Here is a 26838-nt window from a genome sequence, read left to right as displayed (position 1 = left end):
GTACTTTTATAGGTCACACACCATGCATAGAGCAAGGAATGCCTCCCCGCCGTCACATACGTGATACCAGCTGCACAAATGCGGAAAACAAGAAATTGTCTGAAAACAGCAACTTACCTTGTATGAAGATCCTATTCCAGTAGATTTTCCCGACTTGATTGCCCCCAAGAAACACCAGGTTGGACAGGATCAGCATGGAGGTGGAACAAGATGCAAGGGCAGCATGGAATCGACGGCGAGCTTGTGGGGAGAGGAACTGGGCCTATGGGGAAAAGGTAGAAGGCATCTCATCACAAGGGTGGAAAAAATCGGGCTGAGACTTCACGCAGCCTCTCCCTGTTACCAGCTCAGGATGCCTCCCTGCAGAGCCTGAGGTAGGTTGATATTTAAACAGCTCTCAAAACTTCTATTCCTGCAAGATGCTCATTCTGGTCTAAGGAACAAAGTGACACGCTCCCAAGTTGCTATTTCCTACTGCCAAAATGGGCTTCCCTCTGACATGAGTAACACAAGCACCGAACCTAGTTAGGATCTAGCTGAAATGTCTCCACACGCTTTCTGCACATAAATCTACACGTCCAAGAACTGTTTAGACTCCTCTCCATGATAACAAGCACAACTCTATGTAATGAGGTCAAGCTCAGGGCGATCTTCTGGGCCAGTTATCTTGACCCTGGGAAGCACCCCCATAAATCTGACCCACTATTAGAAGGAATCCCATTAAAAGGGTTCAGGAGAATCAGTACAAGCCAACCCCCTTCCTGGAATCAGAGCTCAGGGTACATGCCCCACCGAGAGTGAACTTGTAGCAGCATCAGAGAAGGTCAGCTTATCACAGCGCCTGAAATATGCAGGAACTGGAGAGATGTTTTCCAGTAATGATGATAAAAAATTCTGCTCGTCCATCCAAGGTCTTCACTGCACTTTTCCTCCCCTTTTAATATTTTCTCAGGGATTTCATAAATTAAACAAAGTGTTTATTTCTCAGCATTGATCATTCTGGTGCCCTACTGAGTGGGAATCACAATGCTGTGTCTGGAGTGTGTGCGCCCCATCAGTACGTGCACAGGGAATGTCCTTCGGGACTGCAGATTCAGAATGAGAACAAGCTATGGCTCAACCCAGGGTTTCTGACAAATACCTCAGCCTAATCCAAAGACACAGAAAAGAGGGATTTCCCTGGTGGTCCAGTGGTTAAGAATCCGCCTTCCAATGCAGAGGACACGGGTTCGATTCCTGGTCGGGGAACTAAGATCTCACATGCTGCGGGGCAACTAACCCCGTGCGCTGCAACTAGAGAGCCCGCGGGCTGCAACGAAAAGATCCCGTGTGCCGCAGAAAGACCCGACACAGCCAAATAAATAAATAAATATTTTTAAAGATTTAAACAAAAAAACAAAGACATAGAAGAGAGAGAGAGCAGAGGTTCTAGAGATCATTCCTGAATATCTTCCTAAAGGCTGCACATCTCTTGGGGTCACTTGAATCTTGATTTCAGCTGTGCTCCAGTTACAAACAGAATTCTGAATTAACAGGCAAAAAGGACTAAGCTAGAGGGTGAGTCTCAAATAGGAGATTTACTTATTCCTGGTGACCCTACTCTGGATCATCTGTGGCTACTCTGTAAGCCTTGGTCAGTGTCCTCTGAAAGCCTAGAGAAATGAATTCCTGATCCCCTCCCCATTTCTCCCCTGCCAGTCTCAGGTCTGGTCTGTAGGCTCAGATATACCTGCTACCCTATAGCTTCCCATCCATGGCTGTCTCCTCCAGCATCATTTTGGAGTATGGGTTTTACTGCCACCATATGTGAGAGTGTGGCTTTCTCATGGATAAGCTGTGTGTAGCAGGCAGTGACTAAGTTGTCTGCCTGCACACGGTTGTTCTGGAAAGCTCTCAAGTGATGCTGACATGCCCCTGGTTAGAGGCCACTAGACAAGATGACCTCTAGTCTCTCCCCCTCCTCTTGAGAGGCCACAAGCATGCACAGGGGATGCTGCCAAACAAGACCAGATAAGAGATAACTACACAGCATAAAAACTGGTAATGAAAGAGAAATAGGGATGAAGCAGGATTGAAATTCAGCACTCTTCACCTCTGAGAATAAGGAGACATTAATCTGCCAGTTTCTGCATTTTCCAGCAGAGGAAGATACTTTCTGAGTGTTACTGACTCAATTAGCAGTGACTCAGGAGGTGGGGTGAGAGGAAGCAGGGGGATAGGGGGAAAAATCCACAATGATAAATCAAGAAAATATGAACTGTTGTAATTGACATAAATGTGCCCAAATAATTCTCTCCAGGTACAGGGGTCACTGATAACACATTTGATTTCTAAGGAACGTGAGGAACTTCTGTTCAAACCCTATCAGTCTTCCCTAACCTTATATCCTGTTAGGGGAGTTCAAAGACCCCATTGATCTTTCCCTTTTTAATGTCAATTACAGAGAGCCACATTGCTTGGTTAAAGCTCAAAGTAGTTCTCCTTTTGTGGGAAATGATTACAATTATTAAATAATCAACACAGAGATAAGGAGGGAGGAAAACACTGCTTGCGTTGGGTTGCTAAGCGGGGCTGTGGTGCCGGGTTACCTGGTACAGGGCGAGGGCCGGGCTACAGGGGGAGGCAAAGCTGGGGGGAAAGAGGCAGAGCAAGGGAAGAGATGCAGGGGAGAGTGAGGGCTGGAAGCATGGGGATCCTCTCTCCAGAACCTGAGGCCCTGGTTCCTACTGCTCTTCCTTTGATTCTCTGATTACCCCAGTATCTCTCTCAGCTACATGACTCAATAAATTCCTATTTCTGCTCAGGAAAAACAGAAGTCAGAATAAGAGCAAATACAAAGGAGCCTCTGATCTCAGAGACAGGAGGGAAGATCTAAAATTTGAAATGACCGACTACAAGTCAATCTTTAGAAATAGTTAATTTATTTTTTAAAAATATTAGCAAGAATGTTAAAGGCACAGGCTGTTGGAATCAATAGGCTAGAAAGACTTAAGGAGAAATCAAGATGCTCATAGGCAATTCTTGATTATCTGCCCCCGACCCCGGGGTGAGTGGGTGGAAGACAAAATAGATGATGATAAAGAAAATCCAAAAACCTAATTTTAACTAATAGCCCCATCCTCTGAACTGACAAAATTAGCCTTGCCAACACGCAGCAAACTTGACAGAACATTGTGTCTCTTCATTGTGAATCAGTGGGAAGGCAGAATGATGGGCCAGAAGGAAGGAAAAAGAGGACCTGTCTGGATAATCCACAGGAGGGTAATAATTAATAGCAAAGGGGATGGGAGTCTTGGCTGCAACTCGTCTTTCCTCTTTGGGTTCCCTCGTCTCATTGTAGAAGGTGACAGATTTGACATCAGGGATTTCTTTCTATCTTGGGAACCATCTGGCCTTAGTCACTGGTTTACAGGAACTCTAGAGGTAAGCACCAAATTCAGGGTTCCCAGGAGAAAAAAAATGCCATCTGGGCAAGGCTGGAAGATCCCTTGGCCCAGCCAACTCTGTCAATAAATATGACTTTCTGAGTCCCTAGGGCCACAGGGCCAAAATTCCCACTTTAAACACTTTGTATCTTTTGCACTGTCTCTTCTGAAGTCCTATTGCAATTACTGTCATCACTCCTGTGGTCCTTCACATCTAGGATGCAGGTTGTTCATGTGCAGGGTCAAGCCCCACATGTTATATGTCACCCATCCTCATGGTTCAGGTGCTTGAAAGGTTGAGGAATTGTAAATCAAATAGGGAGAAAAATAAAATCATTGTGCAATGAAGAGCCATCAGGTATTTTCATACCGCCAACTTGACCAGATAAGGCACTGATTAGTAAACAGATTTTCATTCTCATTAACATGACTACATGAGGATAAACAGGAGCCCTGGTCTGGTCACGGTCTCTTCCCAGAGGATAGATGAGTCTGTGGCCATCCAATATTCTGGCAGCAAAAAAAAAACTGGGAGTGGCACTGTACCCCAGGGGATGTTTGGAAATTTGCTGGACATTTTTCGTTGTCCCAAGGACAACACAATTGCCAGGAGGTAACTGTGGCATTTGATGGGCCAGGGATTATAAACATACTGCAATGTGTGGGATAGAACCGTCCTGCCCAAAATGTCAACAGCGCCCTCTTGAGAAAGGATCAAAGGTTTTCTTCTACTTTCATTATAGAGCTAACTTCTCTCTTGGCCCACGGGGCACAGAACCTCCCTTCCTCTCTCATTAGGAGCAATGGCAAAAACATGCCCCTTTCCCCCTGGGGCCCAGAAAAAATGCATCCCAGGACAGGGAAAGCGTTCTTTTATAGTGTCCCAGTGCTAGGCCCCCTCGCCTCCCCCCCACTACCACCTGGTATCACATTTGAGAGAGGAGGAGCCACTTGTGTCCCCAGTTATGTTCAGGCAAGACGCAGCAACCGCCTCACCCTCACAGCCCTGAAACCTGGAGGAGAAAGGAGGAATGGGAGGCCGAGCACGCTGGAAAGCACCACTTTGTTCCCCTGCAGGGGTGACCAGTGCTCTCGCACAGACTCTTAACTCATGCGACAGGTTGGGGCAGTTTCTCTCCATGTTAGTGTCGATATAACCCACTCTTCAGGCCCAAGGGCAGGTACCCTCTAATTCCTCTGGGTGAGCTCGCTGTCTCTGAAAGAAGAAACAAGAGCTGGTGTGTGGAAATGCTATAACTAACAGTTTAGCGATGGCTCTAAACTTCCCTCTAAGACACCAACTCCAAAGGTGAGGCATGTAACCCAAACAAAGGAAACCTGGGGCTGAACTAAACGTCTGTCAGAAGAGTTTGCAGTTCCTGCTGCGAGGTGTCTGCAAGTGTGTTTATTCACATCTCCATGGCAACCCCTCTATCTTTTCCAGTCAACATCCTGTCCTTGGAAATCACAGGACTGGCCAGGCAAACAAGCCAGGGTCTGGGGGGTGCGGTCCATGGAATCTGGGTCAGAAGTGATGCTCAGAGTGGCCATGGGGGGTGAGAGGCAGATGGTGTGGTGGGGCTGCAGGTGGCTGTGCTCCGGGGACCCTGCACGTGGGGCTGAGACAGGAGGAGGGGACGGGCTGAGCATCTGGGGGAGCATATGGGCCGGAGGAACGGCTGCTGGAGACAGTGACAAAGGCTTGGCAAGTGGGACCTGATGCTGTTTATTTTTAAGTGGGGGAAAAGCTAAAAAAAGAAACTGGGTGGGTTTGAGCAGCTGGACACAGTTCTTCCATATAATCACTGAAGTTTTTCATTTTCTAATAAAAACACTAACCAGAGGGAAAGAGAGGATAAACAAGGACATGGCAATGGGAGAGACTAGTGCAGACCAGGGAGAGCAAACGAGGGGTGGACACCCCACAGGCACAATGATGAGACCAAAGACAACAAAAGAAACAATTATAGCTCTTGTGAAAGAGAAGGGTGGTCAGAGTGAAACGCTCGGGGTCAGGAGGACTCAAACCCCAAAGTCATTCCAGTGTCCCTGTCCCATCTCTGTACCAACCTGCCAGGACACTGCTCCCCTTGCTTCCTTTCTCAAGGCACTTGGGTCATTTCCACTTAGAAGTCTGTGTTTTACCAGTTACCCATCTCTCTCATGTTCCCACCAGCATGGTAAGTTCCTGAAGGACAGCGTGGCCTAATCTTCAATCTGTATCACCCAAGGCCCACGCATACTCTGTGTGAGCTCAGTAATTATCTTACACCTGTTCCTCCCTTTTCCCTACATAAGTTACGGAATCTCCTGATTTCCTTACTATTCCATCCCCATGCTATATCCAAGCCAAATGAATACATGAAGGCACTCAGAAAGCAACACTTCCTTCCCCCTTGTACATGTATGGAGCATCAAAAAATCTCTGGGCAATGAAGTTAAATTTTTCAACCTCTGTTTGCTACTGTGATCTAAGCAATGCATGCTCCTAAGAGAGAGTCAGATACCTGCAGTGATGAAGGCAAAGCCGGTTTTGCTTAAACGGAACAGTTACCTGCTCCATAGTTTAGAAGTACAGTTCAGTTAAAAACAGCAGAGGCTAGAACTTAGGATCCAAATCCATGCAGCATATGAAGAAATTTCAGACCACTTTCAAATAACTAAGCAAACAGCTGTCTCCTGTTACATTTAGAAAGCTTAAGCCATATATTAAGTGCCTGGAGTCCTGCTAAAAATTCTGGAATGGCCGACAGAACCGTGTCACCCTGTGTTTTTACTTTTCCACTACCATGGACCCACCTCCAGTCTGTACGTCTCTGCTCTGGATTTCGCAGAAGCCTCTTTCTTAACTGGCATGCTCTACTCTGGCCTTTATCCCTCTAGTTCATCAAGCACACTGACTATGACTCTCCATTATGCAAAGTATTTTAGCGGTTTTTCGTTGCTTACGGACGAAAATCGAAACTGGGAAGGCACTTTACAATCAGAGCCCATTTCACTTTCCAACCTTAACTCCTACCACTCTTTATCAATGGTATAGCTCTATTCACTGCTCTCCAAACATAACATGCACTTTTACATCTCTGTGCCTTTGTACAAGCTGTTTTCTCTACTTAGAATGTGCCCTCCTTATTCCTTCTTAAAGCTCCAGCCCAATGTCAGCTCAGGAGAGCAATGGCTTTGGACCAGCCAAAATTGGGTTCAGGTTCTGGCTTTCCACCTTTTAACTGTGCTGCCCAGAGCAAGCTCAAGCTCCCCATCTACCTAGTTCACAGTTGGTATTCGATAACTGTAGGCCACCCTAAACCTGGGAGTGTTAGTCACCTATTTTCTGTTTCTATAAGCTATGGGATAGATAGCATCAATCTATAGGTCTTAGAGAGCTACAATTTTTACAATTTTTAATGTAAAAAAATTCACTATGTGAGGAGCTTTACTTATACTGCAAAGTAGGTTAAATTATTCCCATTTTACAAAGGAAGAACTAGAGGAGCAGACATTAAGTAACTGGCCCCAGGTTACATACACTGGTAGTGCAGAGCAGGATTCACACAGGTTTCTCTAACTCAATGTCTTACTACCCCCCACTACATTATACAACTTCACTCCTGTGTAACAGTGATTATCCCCTCCTCTACACTGGAATCTTCAAGAAGTTGATCTCTTCAGTGCCAGATACAAAGTAGATTTTCAAGAAATGTTTGTTCCACAGATACTTCATGCATGTGTTCCTTTAGCAATGGTTGATAGATACCCACCAAGTGTCAATTTCAGGACCTCAACATCTTCAAGAACAATATGGCTTAGAACGACATTGGACTTTTAAAAAGTAATTGGAATTCACAATTACAGAAGGAGGTTTAGGATATCTCCCTAGAAAATGACACCTAACAGACCAAAAGTAAGAAAGAATACAGAGTTGCTGAATAGAAATTAATAGGCCTAGCATCCAAATTGAAAAGGATGAAAAATTACCTCTGTTCACAAATGACATGATCTTATATGTAGAAAGCACTAAAGATTCTATTTAAAAAGTTATAACTAATAAATTCAGCAAAGGTTGCAGTATATGAAATTAACATGCAAAAATCAGTTGCATGTCTATACATTAACAATGAACAATCTGAAAAGGAAATTAATAATTCCATTGACGATAGCATCAAAAAGAATAAAATACTTAGGAATACACTTAACAAAGGAGGCAAAATATTGTACATTGAAAACTACAAAACATTGTAGGTATGACATCCATATTCATGGGCTGGAATACTTAATATTGTTAAGATGATATTACCACCCAAAGCTGTCTTTAGCTTCAATGAAATCCCTATCAAAATCCCAAAGATTTTTGTTTGCTGAAACAGAAAAATTCATACTAAAATTAACATGAAATCTCAAGGGACCCCTGAATGGTCAAAACAATCTTGAAAAAGAACAGGAGGGTCAATCAAGATGGTGACATAAGGGGGTCCTGAACTCCACTCCTCCCGTGGAGGCACTGAATGGACAGCTATATATGGAGCAATTCCCTGTGAAAAAAATCGATAAAATATAAGAAAGTATCAAACAGAAATCATAGAGCTGAAGAATACAATAACTGAACTGAAAAATTCAATAGAAGGGTTCAACAGTTCAACAACAAACTAGATCAAGCAGAAGAACAGATCAGCAAGCTCAAAGACAGGGCAGTGGACTTCATCTAATCAGAGGAACCAAAAAAAAAAAAAAAAAAGAATGAAAATGAGTGAAGATAGCTTAAGGGACTTATAGATGCCATCAAGCAGACCAATGTATTATGGGGGTCCCAGAAGGAAAAGAGAGAAAGAGGCAGAGCACTTATTCACAGAAATAATGGCTAAAAACTTCCCTAACCTGGGGAAATAAACAAACATCTATATCTAGTAAGCCCAAACAGTACCAAATAAGATAAATCTAAAGAGACCCACACAAAGACACAGTATAATTAAACTGTGAAAAGTTAAAGACAGAGAGGACCTTAAAAGCAGCAAGAGAAAGCAACTTGTTATGTACAAGTGAACTCCCATAAGACTATCAGCATATTTTTCAACAAAAATTTTGTAGGCCAGAAGGAGCAGCATAATATATTCAGGTTGCTGAAAGAAAAACACTGCCAACCAAGAATACTCTACCTGGCAAAGTTGTCCTTCTGAATTGAAGGAGAGATAAAGAGTTTTCCAGAACAAAAACAAAAAAAAGCTGAAGGAATTCATCACCACTAGACCAGCCTTACAAGAAATGTTAAAGGGATTTTTTTCAAGTTGAAACAAAAGGATGCTAATTAGTAACAGGAAAACATGTGAAAGTATAAAGCCTAATGGTAATGGTGAATATATAGTTAAATTCAGAGTACTCTAATGTTGTAATTGTGGTGGGTAAATCACTTATAACTCTAGTATAAAGGTTAAAAGCAAAAAGTTTTAAAGATAACTACAAGTACAATAATTTGTTAATGAATACACAATGTAAAAAATGTAAATTGTGACATCAAAAACATAAAATGTGTGGAGTGGAAGTGTAAAAACCTAGAGCTTTTGTATGCATTTGAAGTTAACTTGTTATCAGCATAAAATAGACTGTTACAAGTATAAGATGTTTTATGAAAACATAATGGCAACCACAAAGCAAAAACCTACAGTAGATATACAAAGATAAGGGAATCAAAGCATACCACTACAGAAAATCATCATATCACAAAGGAATAGAGCAAAAGAGGAACCAAAACACAAAGGAATTACAAAACAAACAGAAAACAATTAACAAAATGGCACTAGTAAGTTCATATCTATCAATAATTACTTTAAATGTAAATGAACTAAATTATCCAATCAAAGGCACATAGTGACTAAATGGATTAAAAAACAAGATCCAACTACACGATGCCTACAAGAGACTCAATTTAGCTTTGAGGACACACATAGTGAAGGGATGGAAAAAGATATTTCATGAAAATGTAAACCAAAGAAGGCTGGGGTAGTTAAACTCTTCAACAAATTGTGCTAAGAAAACAGGATATCCACATGCAAAGCAGTGCATTTGAACCCTCACTTTATACCAGATACAAAAGTTAAGTTGATGAATCAAAAATCTAAACATCAGGGCTTCCCTGGTGGCACAGTGGTTGAGAATCTGCCTGCCAATGCAGGGGACACGGGTTCGAGCCCTGGTCTGGGAAGATCCCACATGCCGTGGAGCAACTGGGCCCGTTAGCCACAACTACTGAGCCTGAGCGTCTGGAGCCTCTGCTCCGCAACAAGAGAGGCCGCGATAGTGAGAGGCCCGCACACCGCAATGAAGAGTGGCCCCCACTCGCCGCAACTGGAGAAAGCCCTTACACAGAAACAAAGACCCAACACAGCCAAAAATAAAAATAATAAATAAATAATAAATAAAAAATTAAAAAAAAAATCTAAACATCAGGGACTTCCCTGGTGGTCCAGTGGTTAAGACTCCACACTTCAAATGCAGGGGGCGCAGGTTCGATCCCTGGTCTGGGAACTAAGATCCCACATGCTGCGTGGTGCAGCCAAAAAAAAAAAAAATCTAAACATCAGAATTGAAACTATAAAACTCTTAGAAGAAAACAGGAAAAAAATTTCATGATACTGGATTTATCAATGACTTCCTGGATAGGACACCAAAAGCACAGGCAACAAAAGTAAAAATAGATAAATTGCACTTCACCAAAATTAAAAACTCTCGTGCATCAAAGGACACTATCAACAGAGTGAAAAGGCAACCCAAAGAATGAGAGAAAATATTTAGAATCACATATCAATAAGGGATTAATATCCAGAATATATAAAGGATTCTGACAACAGAAAAACAACCCAATTCAAAAATGGGTAAAGGGCTTGAATAGATATTTATCCAGAGAAGATATACAAACGGTCAATAAGTACATGAAAAGATGCTCAATATCACTATTCATTATGGAAATGCAAATCAAAACCACAATGAGCCACATGAACCACACCTTTACACCTACTAAAATGGCTATAATCAAAAATAGAAAATAAGTGTTGATGAGGATGTGGAAAAATTGAATCCTCGTGCATTGCCAGTGAGAATGCAAAATGGTGTAGCCATTGTGGAAAACAGTATGGCAGTTCCTCAAAAATTAAAAATAGAATTATCATATAATGCAGCAACCCACTTCTAGGTATGTATTCAAAAGAAATGAAAGCAGGGACAGAACAGATATTTGTATACCAATGTTCATAGCAGTATTATTCACAATAGACAAAAGATAGAAACAACCCTAATGTCCATTGATGGATAAATGTGTAAGCAAACTATGGTATATATGTAGAATGGAAATACTGCTCAGCCTTAGAAAGAAAGGAAATTCTGACAGACACTGCAACATGGATGAATCATGAAGACGTTAGGCTCAGTTATAATCATGAACCAGAAGGGCAAATATTGCACAATTCCACTTGTATACAGTACTTAGAATAGTCAAACTCATAGAAAAAGAAAGTAAAATAGTGGTTTCCAGGGATTAGGGGGAAGAGGTAATAGGAGTCATTGTTTAGTAGGCACAGAGTTTCAATCTGGGATGATAAAAACATTCTGGAGACTGATGGTGGTGACAGTTGCACAACAATGTGAATGTATTTAATGACTCTGAATTTTACATGTAAAAGTGGCTAAACTGGTAAATTTTCTGTTATGTATGTTTTATCACAAGAATTATTAGGCCTTGTCTAATAGACAGATCTGCTGAATAGTGAATACATGCAATTTTCATACACATGTGGGCCATAATCAAACTGAACATGTACTAAGCCAGGAAAGGAATATAAGTACATTTAAAAAATTTATCATGAAGTTTATGCTCACCAACAACAAAAATAAGCAAAAATTAACACACCAGTAAATTACTTTAAATTTCATTCATTTTAGCTAAAAGTTTTTATTGCAGGAACAATAAAATGGATAAACTTTGGCAAGTGTGATCAATTAAGAAAAAAGGTGAAATAACAAGAGGAAATAATATATAGGACATTTAAAAATCTTTGGAGAGTATACAGCAATATATTTGGAAACCTAGATAAAAGATAATTTACCTAGAAAATTTAAACTACCTAAAACTCTCATAGAAAAAGTAGGAAGACTAAAAAAAAAAGCATAAACATAGAAGAATTGAAACAGTGGTCAAAGCTCTATGCTCAAAGAAAAACTGCCCAGATGTTCTTAATGAGCAAGTTCTACCAGATGGTCAAGAAACAGATAATTTCCATCTCATAGGAACTGTTTCAGAGGGTAGAAAACCATGGGAAGCTTCCACTCATTTGATGATGCCAGCATAACTCTGATACCAAAGTCATAAAAAGCCAAAACAAGAAAAGAAAACCAGAAGTCAATCTTTGTTCCAGAAATTACCTTAAAAATTCTAAATTAAATAGCTGCAAATCAAATACAGGAATGGTTCAAAGAATACTCTAGATCAAGTAAGATTTATCCCAGGAACGGAAGGATGATTCAACATTAAAAACATTAGATGTAACTCATGGGATTAAATAATTAAAGCAGAATAATCATATGATCACTCAATAGATGCCAAAAATGTAAGCTTTTTAAAGTTGATAAAGAGGGTATGTCAAAAACCCAGAGAAAATATTCCCACTAGCTTCAAGAAAAAGACATTTTTTTTCTCTATCATTCAAAACTGTACCAAAGGACCAAGTATAGTGAAACAATTAAATGCAGCAGGAGTTAAAATTGTTGGCAAAAACAAAACTGTCATTATTTGTAGATGATATGACCATCAATCTAGAAAATTCAAAAGAAACAACCAACAAATCACTAGAGCTAAAAAAAGATTTAAAGTAGATGCAAAATGATCAACTCAAAACAAAAATCAATACCTTTCCTACACAATAGCAATAATTCAAAAAGAAATGCAAGAGGGAAGAGATATGGGAACATATGTATATGTATAACTGATTCACTGTGTTATAAAGCAGAAACTAACACACCATTGTAAAGCAATTATACTCCAATAAAGATGTTAAAAAAATATATTGTTGCGAAGCATTAAGAAAGTGAAAGCAATATGCATATTGAAGCAACAGAATCATGGAACTTACTTGTGTATGGAAACTCACTGTTCTTAGAATAATAATAAAAGAAAAATCTAAAACCTTAAAAAAAAAAAAAGAAAAAGAAATGCACAAGACTTCTAAGAAATGATAAAACTTTATGTAAGAACTTAAAGGAAGACTTGAATAAATAACTATTCAAGGCTGGGAAGACTCAGCATTACAGACATGTCAACTCTACTCAAAGATACAATTCAAAGCAAATCTAATAAATTCCAATATGCATACCAAAGGGAGTTTTGAGAAACTTCACTTTTGAGGAATTCTAAGATTCATATAGAAGAAGCAATGTGCAAAAATAGCCAATGTAACCCCGAAAAAGAACAAAAAGGAGCACAGGACTTTCCTTACTGGGAATCAAGACATTCAAAACTCTAATATTTTAAACAGGACTAATTAAATAGATCAATGCAACAGAAAAGAGAGCCCAAAAATGAACCCGTGTGTATTTGGATATTAACAATATATTAAATGTGACCTTTCAGTGAGGGAAAGATCACTGAATAAAACAATTTTAAAACATAGAAAGCATTCTTGCTGCAGGCCATACAAAAACAGGCAGCAGACCAGATTTGGTCCCTGGGCCATCCTTTGCCAACTCCTGCTCTATTCTATTCTCGGTATTGCCCTAAAGAAACACTTTATGAACAAGGAGGCATGAACAGGCAATGTACTGCAGCTGCATTTGCAAAAGAAAAAAAAAATGAGAGGCAACCTAAATTTTCAATAGAATAATTTTCAACAATAGAATAAATCAATTATCACATATCCATATTATGTCCAGTTATGCAGATCTACATACTCTAATACAGAAACATCTTCAAAACATAACATGAGGAGGGAAAAAAGTGAAAAGTTAAAAATATTTATACATTTCTAAACCACACACACACATATATGTACATACAAAGTATGAAAGGTATGCAAGGCTACAGTGCAATCTGATAACAATGGCTACCTTTCATGGGAGGAAAGTGAACAAGGTGTGTCTGTTTGGGTGATGAGTGTCTTAGAGGAACTTCAGCCTTATCTGCATTTTTTTCAAGATCACATGGTCATAAATGACTTCATAAATTATAAAGAATAAAAGAATAAAAAAAGGAAATCTAAGAATCTTTCCACTAAATGACCCTAGAGTCTGGCCACCTCCCCTGAGTATAGAGAGTCAAGGCACATGGGTGGAAAGATGGAATCCAGACGACCATCACACCCAAGTCGTGGCTGCTCATGGCACTGGGGTCCTCCCTCTCTAAGCAGCACTGAGGTCCATTGGGACTATTAAATAAGCCTAGGATGTCACAGCTATGGCCTCAGCTATATCCTGTTCAAACACTGAAACAACAGCTTAGGGCAAGGCCTGCTTTTAAAGCAAACTTGACATTTAAAAATCTAAAACTGACAAACAGGTAAAGCATTCCAAAATAATTCACCAAATGATGGCACAGAAAACTCTTCTAGTGACATTCAGTTAAACATAGTAGATGAGACATCTCTGCTCCCTTCACAAGCCCCATTAAAATGAAAAGTAAACATTTGGAAAGGTATAAATCCACAGACAAGGAATGGAAGAGAAGTGAACAGCAAGTGAGCAAAGTCAAACCATCTTTATAAGATAGAAAGCAGATGAATGAATTAGCAGAGCTGACATACCTGAATACTACTAGATGCCAAAGAGAAGAAAAGTCACTCATATACCAGGTCCCCAGAAGTCCCAGGCATTAGAGATACCATATACTACAGATGACAACAGTAAACCATGGAGGAAAAAAACAGAGATTGGTTAAAAACCTGGGTAATGAGCATATGGACCACAAGGATAAAGATTCTTCTTTCTCCCCATCCCCACCCCCGCCCATGATGAAGTTATTTTTTCCATAAATAAACTGCGTCAAGGAGATTCTAAAGTCAGGGACAATCAGCACAATGACATTTCAGAATTACCAAAGGTATCTGCATTAAGCTTCCAGAGAGAAAAACAGATTACATACAAGGAATCAAGAATTAAATGGCATTTCTCAACAGTAAAGCTAAAAACTAGAAGACAAATAATATCTTGAAAATTTTCAGGAGAAATTACTATTCAACCTAAAATTCAGTGCTCAGATAATCAATTAAATGTGAGGGTAGAATAAAGAGAGTTATAGAAATACTAGGTCTCAAAAAAAAAAAAAAAGTATCACCCATGATCCCTTTCTAAGGAAGCTACTAAAGGATGTGCTCGAGCAAATCAAAGGGAGGGGGAAAAACAAGGAGATCTGGGGCCCAAGACACAGAGATTCAGCCTAGGAGAGAAGAAAGGGCACATGTCAGGACAACAGCCATAGAGCAGATCTGAAGAGAAATAATCCAGATGGGAAGGGAGGATGGAAGGTCTTCAAGAAATATTCTCCAGATAAAGAGAACTGACAGATTACCAGAGACATCTGACCACATGGAAAATAAAACACTATTCTGAGGGATTTTCCAATTTTATTAGGGAGTTTGGAAAGAAGTGATGACAGTAAACCAATTAATCAAACAAAATAGGCAAGGCAATTCTTAATCTGAGTTGGGGAAATGGTTGACTAAGAAAGAAAATGCAATTATAGTACATTAACTGGTTTGGCAGGGAGCCACACTTAACATAGTGATGATAATGTAAACTGAGTTCTGATTTAACAAAAGGGAGAGATATTATTAAATTAGGAGGAGAAGTGGGGAGTATGTCTAAGAGGCTAAAACCTCATGTAGAAATTACTTAATATTTATAATCCATAAGTGAAGAATAATAGAATACACTTTAAAAAGACAGAGGTAAATATCAGAAACAACTAAGAGAATTGAAAGTTGTGGTGGGATGAATTGTGAGATTTTGATTGACATATATACACTAATATGTAAAAAATAGATAACTAATAACCTGCTGTATAAAAAATAAATTAAATAAAATTCAAAAAAAGTTGTTGCTAATGGAGATAAGAACATAAGAGCGGGAGGAATGGAGACAGCTCTTCTATTTATTTATCTAAATTAAGCCTTGTGTAATATTTGACTTTTGAACCATGAACATATATTTTTTAAACTTTCTGGGTTTTGGTATTTTGCACTGTAAAATAGGGATAATGATGATACTTACCTATCAAGCTACTATTAAAATCACACGAGATAATGCAGTAAAAGTGCTTTGGGGAGCATTCTCACTTCTCTTGGACCAATTTTTCAGAAGAGTTATTCCACAGACAAGTTGTGTGGAGTCACACTTAAAACACAAGTTGTCTAAGAACTGAAGGCTGTTTTGTCGATTCATCGAATGCCAAATGTGCACAAGCAGCAAGGAGATGGGACGCGGATGAGTAATCTAAGTGGCTTGGGTTTATCATGGAAGACTCCTAGCCTGCAATCAAGGAGGCTTGAATAGATCATGAGTAACTGGATTTGACTTCTTTCTATCAAACTAACCACCTGTTCTTAGAAAGATTACTTATACATTCCTCATCTCTAGGTTCCTCATCTGTAAAACTGGAGGTAGTAACACTTGCCCTGAAGGGTTGTTGTGATGGGTAAATAATATAACGAACATGAAAGACCTTTGTGCAGTGTCTGGCGCAGTTCCTTCTACAGTACAGGATGGCAGTTACAATAGTCGCACATCCGTCTGCTCCTGAGAATGACAACTTTAACTTTCAATTTCTAACATAACCTAAGCATCCAGGGTCAGCTAAGCAAAACCAGAGGGTAGGTGCACCCTCTTCCCTTTTCTCTCAATAACCTTTGATTAGACAACAGTACTTATTCACGGTAGACAAGGATGAAAATATAAATGAGCAAAAACAAGAAAACATGCAAAATAAATAATCCCACCATTGACGTTTTAGTGTATAACCTTCCATACGTTTTTCTATGTTTAAATTTCTAAATAAAATGAATTTTTATTTTACCTGTTATTTCTCATTCTTCATTTTCATCTTCTCACAGTGAAATTATTTCAACATCATCACTTTCAATAGCTGCATAGTTGGCTTGACAGATGTCCTGCACCGTTTATATTATACTCTTTCCTGTCACCCTTCAGGGGCTACACAGTGGCCGTTCCAACACTCATTCTGGCCTATTGAGTGGATTACAGGGTTGACACCAGAGGAGAAAGCAAGAGCCACCTTAAATTGTGTGTTTCAATACATGTTGGTGATCAACAGTACATTGATTCCAACCCAGCTCATCTCAAATAAGGCCAGCAGCTGCTTGATATGCTTTTTAAAGCAACATTTATTTCTAGGCTTTGGAAGGAAAGTGAGATATTTTGGAAGTTCTGCGCATTTCTGACTTCTCAGAGATTTAAAAATGAATAGATAGACAAAGTTTTACTGAGCTCTGCCCACCAGAGCAACAGCCAGCTCTACTCACCGCCAGTCCCTCCCATCAGGAAACTTGCACAAGCCTCTTAGATAGCCTCATCCACCAGAGGGCAGACAGCAGAAGCAAGAAGAACTACAATCCTGCAGCCTGTGGAACAAAAACCACATTCATAGAAAGACAGACAAGATGAAAAGGCAGAGGGCTATGTACCAGATGAAGGAACAAGATGAAACCCCAGAAAAACAACTAAATGAAGTGGAGATAGGAAATCTTCCAGAAAAAGAATTCTGAATAATGATAGTGAAGATGATCCAGGACCTCGGAAAAATAATGAAGGCAAAGATCGAGAAGATGCAAGAAATGTTTAACAAAGACCTAGAAGAATTAAAGAACAAACACCTATAAGAATTAAAGAACAAACACACAAAGATGAACATTACAATAACTGAAATGAGAAATACACTAGAAGGAATCAATGGCAGAAAAACTGAGGCACAAGAATGGATACGTGACCAGGAAGACAGAATGGTGGAATTCAGTGCTGCGAAACAGAATAAAGAAAAAAGAATGAAACGAAATGAAGACAGCCTAAGAGACCTCTGGGACAACATTAAACACAACAACATTTGCATTATAGGGGTCCCAGAAGGAGAAGAGAGAGAGAAAGGACCAAAGGAGAAAATATTTGAAGAGATTATAGTTGAAAACTTCCCTAACATGGGAAAGGAAATAGCCACCCAAGTCCAGGAAGTGCAGAAAGTCCCAAGTGGGATACACCCAAGGAGAAACACACCAAGACACATAGTAATAAAATTGACAAAAATTAAAGACAAAGAAAAATTACTGAAAGCAACAAGGGAAAACAACAAATAACATAAAAGGGAACTCCCATAAGGTTAACAGTTGATTTCTCAGCAGAAACTCTACAAGGCAGAAGGGAGTGGCATGACATATTTAAAGTGATGAAGGGGAAGAATCTACAACCAAGATTACTCTACCCGCAAGGATCTCATTCAGATTCAATGGAGAAATCAAAAGCTTTACTGAAAAGCAAAAGCTAAGAGAATTCAGCACCACCAAACCAGCTCTACAACACATGCTAAAGGAACTTCTCTAAGTGGGAAACACAGGAGAAGAAAAGGACCTGCAAAAACAATCCCATAACAATTAAGAAAATGGTAATAGGAACATGCATATTGATAATTACCTTAAACGTGAATGGATTAAATGCTCCAACCAAAAGACACAGGCTCACTGAATGGCTACAAAACCAAGACCCATTGATATGCTATCTACAAAAGACCCACTTCAGACCTAGGGACACATACAGACTGAAAGTGAGGGGATGGAAAAAGATATTCCATGCAAATGGAAATCAAAAGAAAGCTGGAGTAGCAATACTCATATCAGATAAAACAGACTTTAAAATAAAGAATGTTACAAGAGACAAGGAAGGACACTACATAATGATCAAGGGATCAATCCAAGAAGAAGATATAATAATTATAAATATATATGCACCCAACATAGAAGCACCTCAATACATAAGGCAACTGCTAACAGCTCTAAAAGAGGAAACTGACAGTAACACAATAATAGTGGGGGACATTAACACCTCACTTACACCAATGGACAGATTATCCAAACAGAAAATTAATAAAGAAGCGCAAGCTTTAAAGGACACAATAGACCAGATAGATTTAATTGATATTTATAGGACATTCCATCCAAAAACAGCAGATTAAACTTTCTTCTCAACTGTGCATGGAACATTCTCCAGGATAGCTCACATCTTGGGTCACAAATCAAGCCTCAGTAAATTTAAGAAAATGGAAATCATATCAAGCATCTTTTCTGACCACAATGATATGAGATTAGAAATCAATTACAGGGAAAAAAACGTTAAAAACACAAACACATCGAGGCTAAACAATACGTTACTAAATAACCAAGAGATCACTGAAGAAATCAAAGAGAAAATCAAAAAATACCTAGAGACAAATGACAATGAAAACACGACAATCCAAAACCTATGGAATACAGCAAAAGCAGTTCTAAGAGGGAAGTTTACAGCAATACAAGCCTACCTCAAGAAACAAGAAACATCTCAAATAAACAATCTAACCTTATACCTAAAGGAACTAGAGAAAGAAGAACAAACAAAACCCAAAGTTAGTAGAAGGAAAGAAATCATAAAGATCAGAGCAGAAATAAATGAAAGAGAAACAAAGAAAACAATAGCAAAGATCAATAAAACTAAAAGCTGGTTCTTTGAGAAGATAAACAAAATTGATAAACCATTAGCCAGACTCATCAAGAAAAAGAGGGAGAGGACTCAAATCAATATGATTAGAAATGAAAAAGGAGAAGTTACAACAGACACCACAGAAATACAAAGCATCCTAAGAGGCTACTATAATCAACTCTATGCCAATAAAATGGACAACCTGGAAGAAATGGACAAATTCTTAGAAAGGTATAACCTTCCAAGACTGAACCAGGAAGAAATAGAAAATATGAACAGACCAATCACAAGTAATGAAATTGAAACTGTGATTAAAAATCTTCCAACAAACAAAAGTCCAGGACCAGATGGCTTCACAGGTGAATTCTATCAAACATTTAGAGAAGAGCGAACACCCACTCTTCTCAAACTCTTCCAAAAAACTGAAGAGGAAGGAACACTCCCAAACTCATTCTATGAGGCCACTATCGCCCTGATACCAAAACCAGACAAAGATACTACAAAAAAAGAAAATTACAGACCAATATCACTGACAAATATCGATGCAAAAATCCTCAACAAAATACTAGCAAACAGAATCCAACAGCACATTAAAAGGAACAGACACCATGATCAAGTGGGATTTATCCCAGGGATGCAAGGGTTCTTTAATATATGCAAATCAATCAAGTGATACACCATATTAACAAATTGAAGAATAAAAACCATATGATCATCTCAATAGATGCAGAAAAAGCTTTTGACAAAATTCAACACCCATTTATGATAAAAACTCTCCAGACAGTGGGCATAGAGGGAACCTACCTCAACATAATAAAGGCCATATATGACAAACCCACAGCAAACATCATTCTCAATGGTGAAAAACTGAAAGCATTTCCTCTAAGATCAGGAACAAGACAAGGATGTCCACTCTGGTCACTAATATTCAACATAGTTTTGGAAGTCCTAGCCACAGCAATCAGAGAAGAAAAAGAAATAAAAGGAATCCAAATTGGAAAAGAAGTAAACTGTCACTGTTTGCAGATGACATGACATTCTACATAGAGAATCCTAAAGATGCCACCAGAAAACTACTAGAGCTAATCAATGAATTTGGTAAAGTTGCAGGATACAAAATTAATGCACAGAAATCTCTTGCATTCCTATACACTAATGATGAAAAATCTAAAAGTGAAATTAAGGAAACACTCCCATTTCCCACTGCAACAAAAAGAATAAAATACCTAGGAATAAACCTGCCTAGGGAGAAAAAAGACCTGTATGCAGAAAACTATAAGACACTGATGAAAGAAATTAAAGATGATACAAACAGATGGAGAGATATACCATGTTCTTGGATTGGATGAATCAACATTGTGAAAATGACTATACTACCCAAAGCAATCTACAGATTCAATGCAATCCCTATCAAATTACCAATGGCACTTTTTACGGAACTAGAACAAAAAATCTTAAAATCTGTATGGAGACACAAAACCCCAAATACCCAAAGCAGTCTTGAGGGGAAAAAACAGAGCGGGAGGAATCAGACTCCCTGACTTCAGACTATACTACAAAGCTACAGTAATCAAGATAATATGGTACTGGCACAAAAACAGAAACATAGACCAATGGAACAAGATAGAAAGCCCAGAGATAAATACACGCACCTATGGTCAACTAATCTCTGACAAAGGAGGCAAGGATATACAATGGAGAAAAGACAGTCTCTTCAATAAGTGATGCTGGGAAAACTGGACAGCTACATGTAAAAGAATGAAATTAGGACACTCCCTAACACCATACACAAAAATAAACTCAAAATGGATTAAAGACCTAAATGTAAGGCCCGACACTATAGAACTCTTAAAGGAAAACATAGGAAGAACACTCTTTGACATAAATCACAGCATGCTCTTTTTTGATCCACCTCCTAGAGTAATGGAAATAAAAACAAAAATAAACAAATGGGACCTAATGAAACTTAAAAGCTTTTGCACAGCAAAGGAAACTACAAACAAGACGAAAAGACAACCCTCAGAATGGGAGAAAATATTTGCAAATGAATCAACGGACAAAAGATTAATCTCCAAAATATATAAACAGCTCATGCAGCTCAATATTAAAAAAATAAACAACCCAATCCAAAAATGGACAGAAAACCTAAATAGACATTTCTCCAAAGAAGACATACAGATGGCCTAGAAGCACATGAAAAGCTGCTCAACATCACTAATTATTAGAGAAATGCAAATCAAAACTACAATGAGCTATCACCTCACACCAGTTAGAATGGGCATCAGAAAATCTACAAACAACAAATGCTGGAGAGAGTGTGGAGAAAAGGGAACCCTCTTGCACTGTTGGTGGGAATGTAAATTGATACAGCCACCATGGAGAACAGTATGGAGGTTCCTTAAAAAACTAAAAATAGAATTACCATACAAGCCAGCAATCCCACTACTGGGCATATACCCAGAGAAAACCATAATTCAAAAGGACACATGCACCCCAATATTCATTGCAGCACTATTTACAGTAGCCAGGTCATGGAAGCAACCTAAATGCCCATCGACAGACAAATGGATAAAGAAGATGTGGTACATATATACAATGGAATATTACTCAGCCATAAAAAGGAATGAAATTGGGTCATTTGTAGAGACGTGGATGGATCTAGAGACTGTCATACAGAGTGAAGTAAGTCAGAAAGAGAAAAACAAATATTGTATATTAATGCATATATGTGGAACCTAGAAAAATGGTACAGATGAACTGGTTTGTAGGGCAGAAATAGAGACACAGATATAGAGAATAAACGTATGGACACCAAGAGTGGAACGTGGCAGGGCGGGGTGGTGGTGTGATGAATTGGGAGATTGGGATTGACATATGTACACTAATATGTATAAAATGGATAACTAATAAGAACCTGCTGTATAAAAAAATAAGTAAAATATAATTCCAAATAATATGAATATATACACATATACATACATATATACATATATAAATGCACTATATATATGCTACACACAGTCACAGCATATATACACAATACACATCATACATAATACATGAATATACACTGTAAATAAATACATACTGTAAAAATATATTGCACTAAGTATGTGCATATTATTTTGGAAAGAAGGGACTATTTTACCCTTCCACTGATAATAGGAACACTGAAAACTCAAGCTCTGCTACCTCCAGTGGGTAATTTGGATTTTCTGGGAGGAAAAAGAGACCCAGATTTGGGAACACACATCCAAAGCTTCAGCATATACGTAATAAGATTGTGCTTCTTCCTAAGCTCATGTATAGAAAACTGCTAGGCACTAGACTGATTAGAGTAACCACCACTTATCTGTGCTGTAGAAGCAGAAATCAGGGTCTCTCACGTAAAGAATCTCATACCATGAGCCACCTAGAAAAGCCTGTTTCAACCATTTACATTCAAGCCGTGGAATCTCATCTTTGGCTCAGTATTCTTTCCCAAGGCTAGAGTTTGCCAGGATGAGGGTCTGTGCTGTGCACTCGGAGGGGAGAATGGACAACAGTGCCCTGGCAGCAGCAATGATGAGAGAGCAGCCCCTGCCTTGCTCAAGCCTAAACTGAGAGGGACGGGAAAGGCAGCAGAAGCTCCAGAGTTGACCAGACCAGGGGGGCTGAATATCTGAAAACTGCCTCCATTTCAAAGCCTTCTCTCTGTCAGATAGCAGACTCAGTAATGGAAAGTTAAAAAAGAACCTTTGAAAATGCTTTTGCCTTTCTAAACATATTTGAACTAAAAGGTGGAATTATTTGCAGCATTCTACCACTCAGACCAAGAGGGGTTAAGGCACGGGTTCAGATTTCCCACAGAGAAGAAAATGTATAACCAGTGAATTGCACCATGTTTCCTGCATTGTTAATGATCCTTTGGAGTGGGAGACAATGAGGGGGGCGCAAACAGGTCGTCATCCACCAAGGAACACACTGTTCATAACAATGGGCATTGCTTTTTTGAGACCGAGGGGTGCAGGTGAGGGCTAGCAAGCTACTACAACAGGCTAATTTAACGTGTGGGATTAATATGTTAATTTGATGCTCTCCTGTTTGTTTAAGTGTTGCATTTCTATATTTCTAAGTCTGGCATTCAAATCTATGGGGGGACCATTTGGCCTCTCTAACCTCTTTTCCTCCATTCTCCCCAGTGACAGCCCCTTGACTGTCAAAGCAGCCTCCTCACCTGAACATGGCATGCCCACTCCTGACTTCAGGCTGTGTGTGCTATTCCCCTGGCCTTGAGCCTGTCTTCTCTCTACTTACCTATCCAAATCCAAGATCTTAATTCCTCAGAATCCTACTCAAGCCCCAGATCTTTAAATAAACCATTCCTAAAAGCTTAGCTCACTCTGACCACCACCCCTTATGAACATCAGCTGCCTCTATGACTCAATCTGGTCTCTCTGCACATAATGCCTCATACTGGTCCTCAACTGGTTTGCACACATCTTGCCTCTCCAACCAAATCATAAACTCGTGGGGATGGGGATGATGACTCACCGCTCTTCTCTTCCACTGTTGGCACTCTGACATGGAGCCATAACCTCACCTGACTTGACACCCCAATAGCATCAACACCATTGACCACTCCCTCCATGAAGTACCTTCTTTTTCTTGGTCTCTGTGAAATTATCCTCTAGATTTCCCTCCCACCTCTTGGCCCCTCCTTCTCTACCTAACTTCTAAATATTGGTGTCCTCAGGTTCATTCCTGGGCAGTCTCCTTTTCCTCTCTTTCTGTACTCCCTCTCTTTAGAAAGTCTCAGACAATTCCACAGCTCCAAAATATCATCTACATGCTCCCAAACATCTGTCTCTAGCCCAGACCTTTCTTCTGAGCAATGCCTGGGAAGAATAGGCCAATTAGTATTTTATGATATTTATGAAGACAAGTCCGTTTTTAAAATATAAATCACTTAGCTCCTCATAGAGAAAAGCTCTCATTCCATGGTTTTATTGTCTCTTTAATCCAAAGGAGCCACTGCAAAGATGATCATCCTGATAGGAGGCCAGGTGAGGTACCTTATTCATGGAGGAAATTGACTAATAATAGACTGTACCATTATACACTGATAGACTAGTACACTGTATTCACTGAAGCACCAAAAGAATATGCAAAAAAAGGAATGAGGAGGGAGGGATCAAGTTTTTCACTCAGAGTTCCCCAACTGCAATGTGTCTCCCACACAGGGCGCTGAATTTTTTTTTTCCTAGATGAGCAAACTCAGAAACAAAGGACCAGGTTGAATCTGCCTAAATGGGCTCAGTCTAAGAAGGGCTCTGGTCTGAAGAAAAGGGCCATTGACAGGAAGCACTTGATCTCTGTTTGTCGAAATGAATCCAAGTGGTGGAGGAATAGAAGATCATGAGCCATTGTCCAACAGAATAACTCTTCTCAGACAGGTTTGCTTTGTATTCCTTCAGTGAGTTAGCTGGGGCTATGATCACTGACCTCCAGTGAAAAGGTTTTCTGATCAGGCCAACTGCCATGTACATCTTGCCAACTGGTGAGTTAGGGTTCCACAGAACTAGGAAACCATTGGGTGGACCATGCCAATAGTTTTACAATCAATTATCCTTTCAAGTTGACTGATCTCTCAAACTCCTCTTCAAAATCAAACTGATCAATATAACTGATAAACTGACTGGACATCACCACAGAGCTTTGGGTTCTTTCTGACACACCAGAGCATCAGGTCCCTCCAAGAACCATTAGACTGACCATCCATGATTTTCACTGGAGGCATGTTTTCTCAATTAAGTCTATACATAGAAATTTTACTGCTTCAGAAAGGACATAAATCAGCTCAGCAGGACACTCTTGGGCAAAGAAGAAGGGACAAGGGATGGGGGGAGGAGGACGTATTTAAATTATTCAATGAAATGGAAATCAGGGGTGGGGTGGGTGAGCAGCTTGAGATGTAGATTCTCCTTTGTGTAGGAATAACTAACAAGCAGCCTGAAGGTGTCTTCCTTCAAAGGAGAGATCAAAAGCTTTAAATGATACATTAAACAAGATGGACTTAATTGATATTTATAGGACATTCCATTCAAAAACAACAGAATACACATTCTTCTCAAGTGCTCATGGAACATTCTCCAGGAGAGATCATATCTTGAGTCACAAACCAAGCCTTGGTAAATTTAAGAAAATTGAAATCGTATCAAGTACCTTTTCCGACCACAATGCTATGAGACTAGATATCAATTACAGGAAAAAATCTGTAAAAAATACAAACACATGGAGGCTAAACAACACACTACTTAATAACCAAGAGATCAATGAAGAAATCAAGGAAAAATCAAAAAATACCTAGAAACAAATGACAATGAAAACACGACAACCCAAAACCTATGGGATGCAGCAAAAGCAGTTCTAACAGGGAAGTTTATAGCAATACAATCCTACCTTAAGAAACAAGAAACATCTCAAACAAACAACCTAACCTTACACCTAAAGTAATTAGAGAAAGAAGAACAAAAAACCCCCAAAGTTAGCAAAAGGAAAGAAATCATAAAGATCAGATCAGAAATAAATGAAAAAGAAATGAAGGAAACGATAGCAAAGATCAATAAAACTAAAGGCTGGTTCTTTGAGGAGATAAACAAAATTGATAAACCATTAGCCAGACTCATCATGAAAAAAAGGGAAAAGACTCAAATCAATAGAATTAGAAATGAAAAAGGAGAAGTAACAACTGACACTGCAGAAATACAAAGGATCATGAGAGATTACTACAAGCAACTCTATGCCAATAAAATGGACAACCTGGAAGAAATGGACAAATTCTTAGAAATGCACAACCTTCCAAGACTGAACCAGGAAGAAATAGAAAATATGAACAGACCAATCACAAGTAATGAAATTGAAACTGTGATTAAAAATCTTCCAACAAACAAAAGCCCAGGATCAGATGGCTTCACAGGCGAATTCTATCAAACATTTAGAGAAGAGCTAACACCTATCCTTCTCAAACTCCTCCAAAATGTAGCAGAGGGAGGAACACTCCCAAACTCATTCTACGAGGCCACCATCACCCTGATACCAAAACCAGACAAAGATGTCACAAAGAAAGAAAACTACAGGCCAATATCACTGATGAACATAGATGCAAAAATCCTCAACAAAATACTAGCAAACAGAATCCGACAGCACATTAAAAGGATCATACACCATGATCAAGTGGGGTTTATCCCAGGAATGCAAGGATTCTTCGGTATATGCAAATCAATCAATGTGATACACCATATTAAGAAACTGAAGGAGAAAAACCATATGATCATCCCAATAGATGCAGAGAAAGCTTTCGACCTGAAGAGCCAAAGCACTCTTGAGAAAGAAAAACAGCTGGAGGAATCAGGCTCCCTGACTTCAGACTATACTACAAAGCTGCAGTAATCAAGACAGTATGGTACTAGCACAAAAACAGAAATACAGATCAATGGAGCAGGATAGAAAGCCCAGAGATAAACCCATGCATCTATGGTCACCTTATCTTTGATAAAGGAGGCAAGCATATACAGTGGAGAAAAGACAGCCTCTTCAATAAGTGGTGCTGGGAAAACTGGACAGCTACACGTAAAAGAATGAAATTAGAACACTCCCTAACACCATACACAAAAATAAACTCAAAATGGATTAAAGACCTAAATGTAAGGCCAGACACTATTAAACT

At 39.2% G+C, this 26838-nt stretch overlaps 1 protein-coding gene across 11 annotated transcripts in view; it reads right to left on the bottom strand.

Moving 5' to 3' along the window:
- The window catches only part of HHAT (hedgehog acyltransferase), a 495443-nt gene that overhangs the window by 190598 nt on the left and 278007 nt on the right, over positions 1-26838 (bottom strand). For all 11 annotated transcript variants that reach the window (XM_082399944.1, XM_082399935.1, XM_082399943.1 and 8 more), the window contains one exon: positions 118-262. In XM_082399944.1, the coding sequence (XP_082256070.1) occupies positions 118-262 (145 nt within the window). The remainder of the gene's footprint in view (positions 1-117; positions 263-26838) is intronic.

Source organism: Balaenoptera borealis (assembly GCF_965194805.1).
Source record: "Balaenoptera borealis genome assembly, chromosome: 1".
NCBI lineage: Eukaryota > Metazoa > Chordata > Mammalia > Artiodactyla > Balaenopteridae > Balaenoptera > Balaenoptera borealis.
This window is presented reverse-complemented; position numbering and strand designations above follow the sequence as displayed.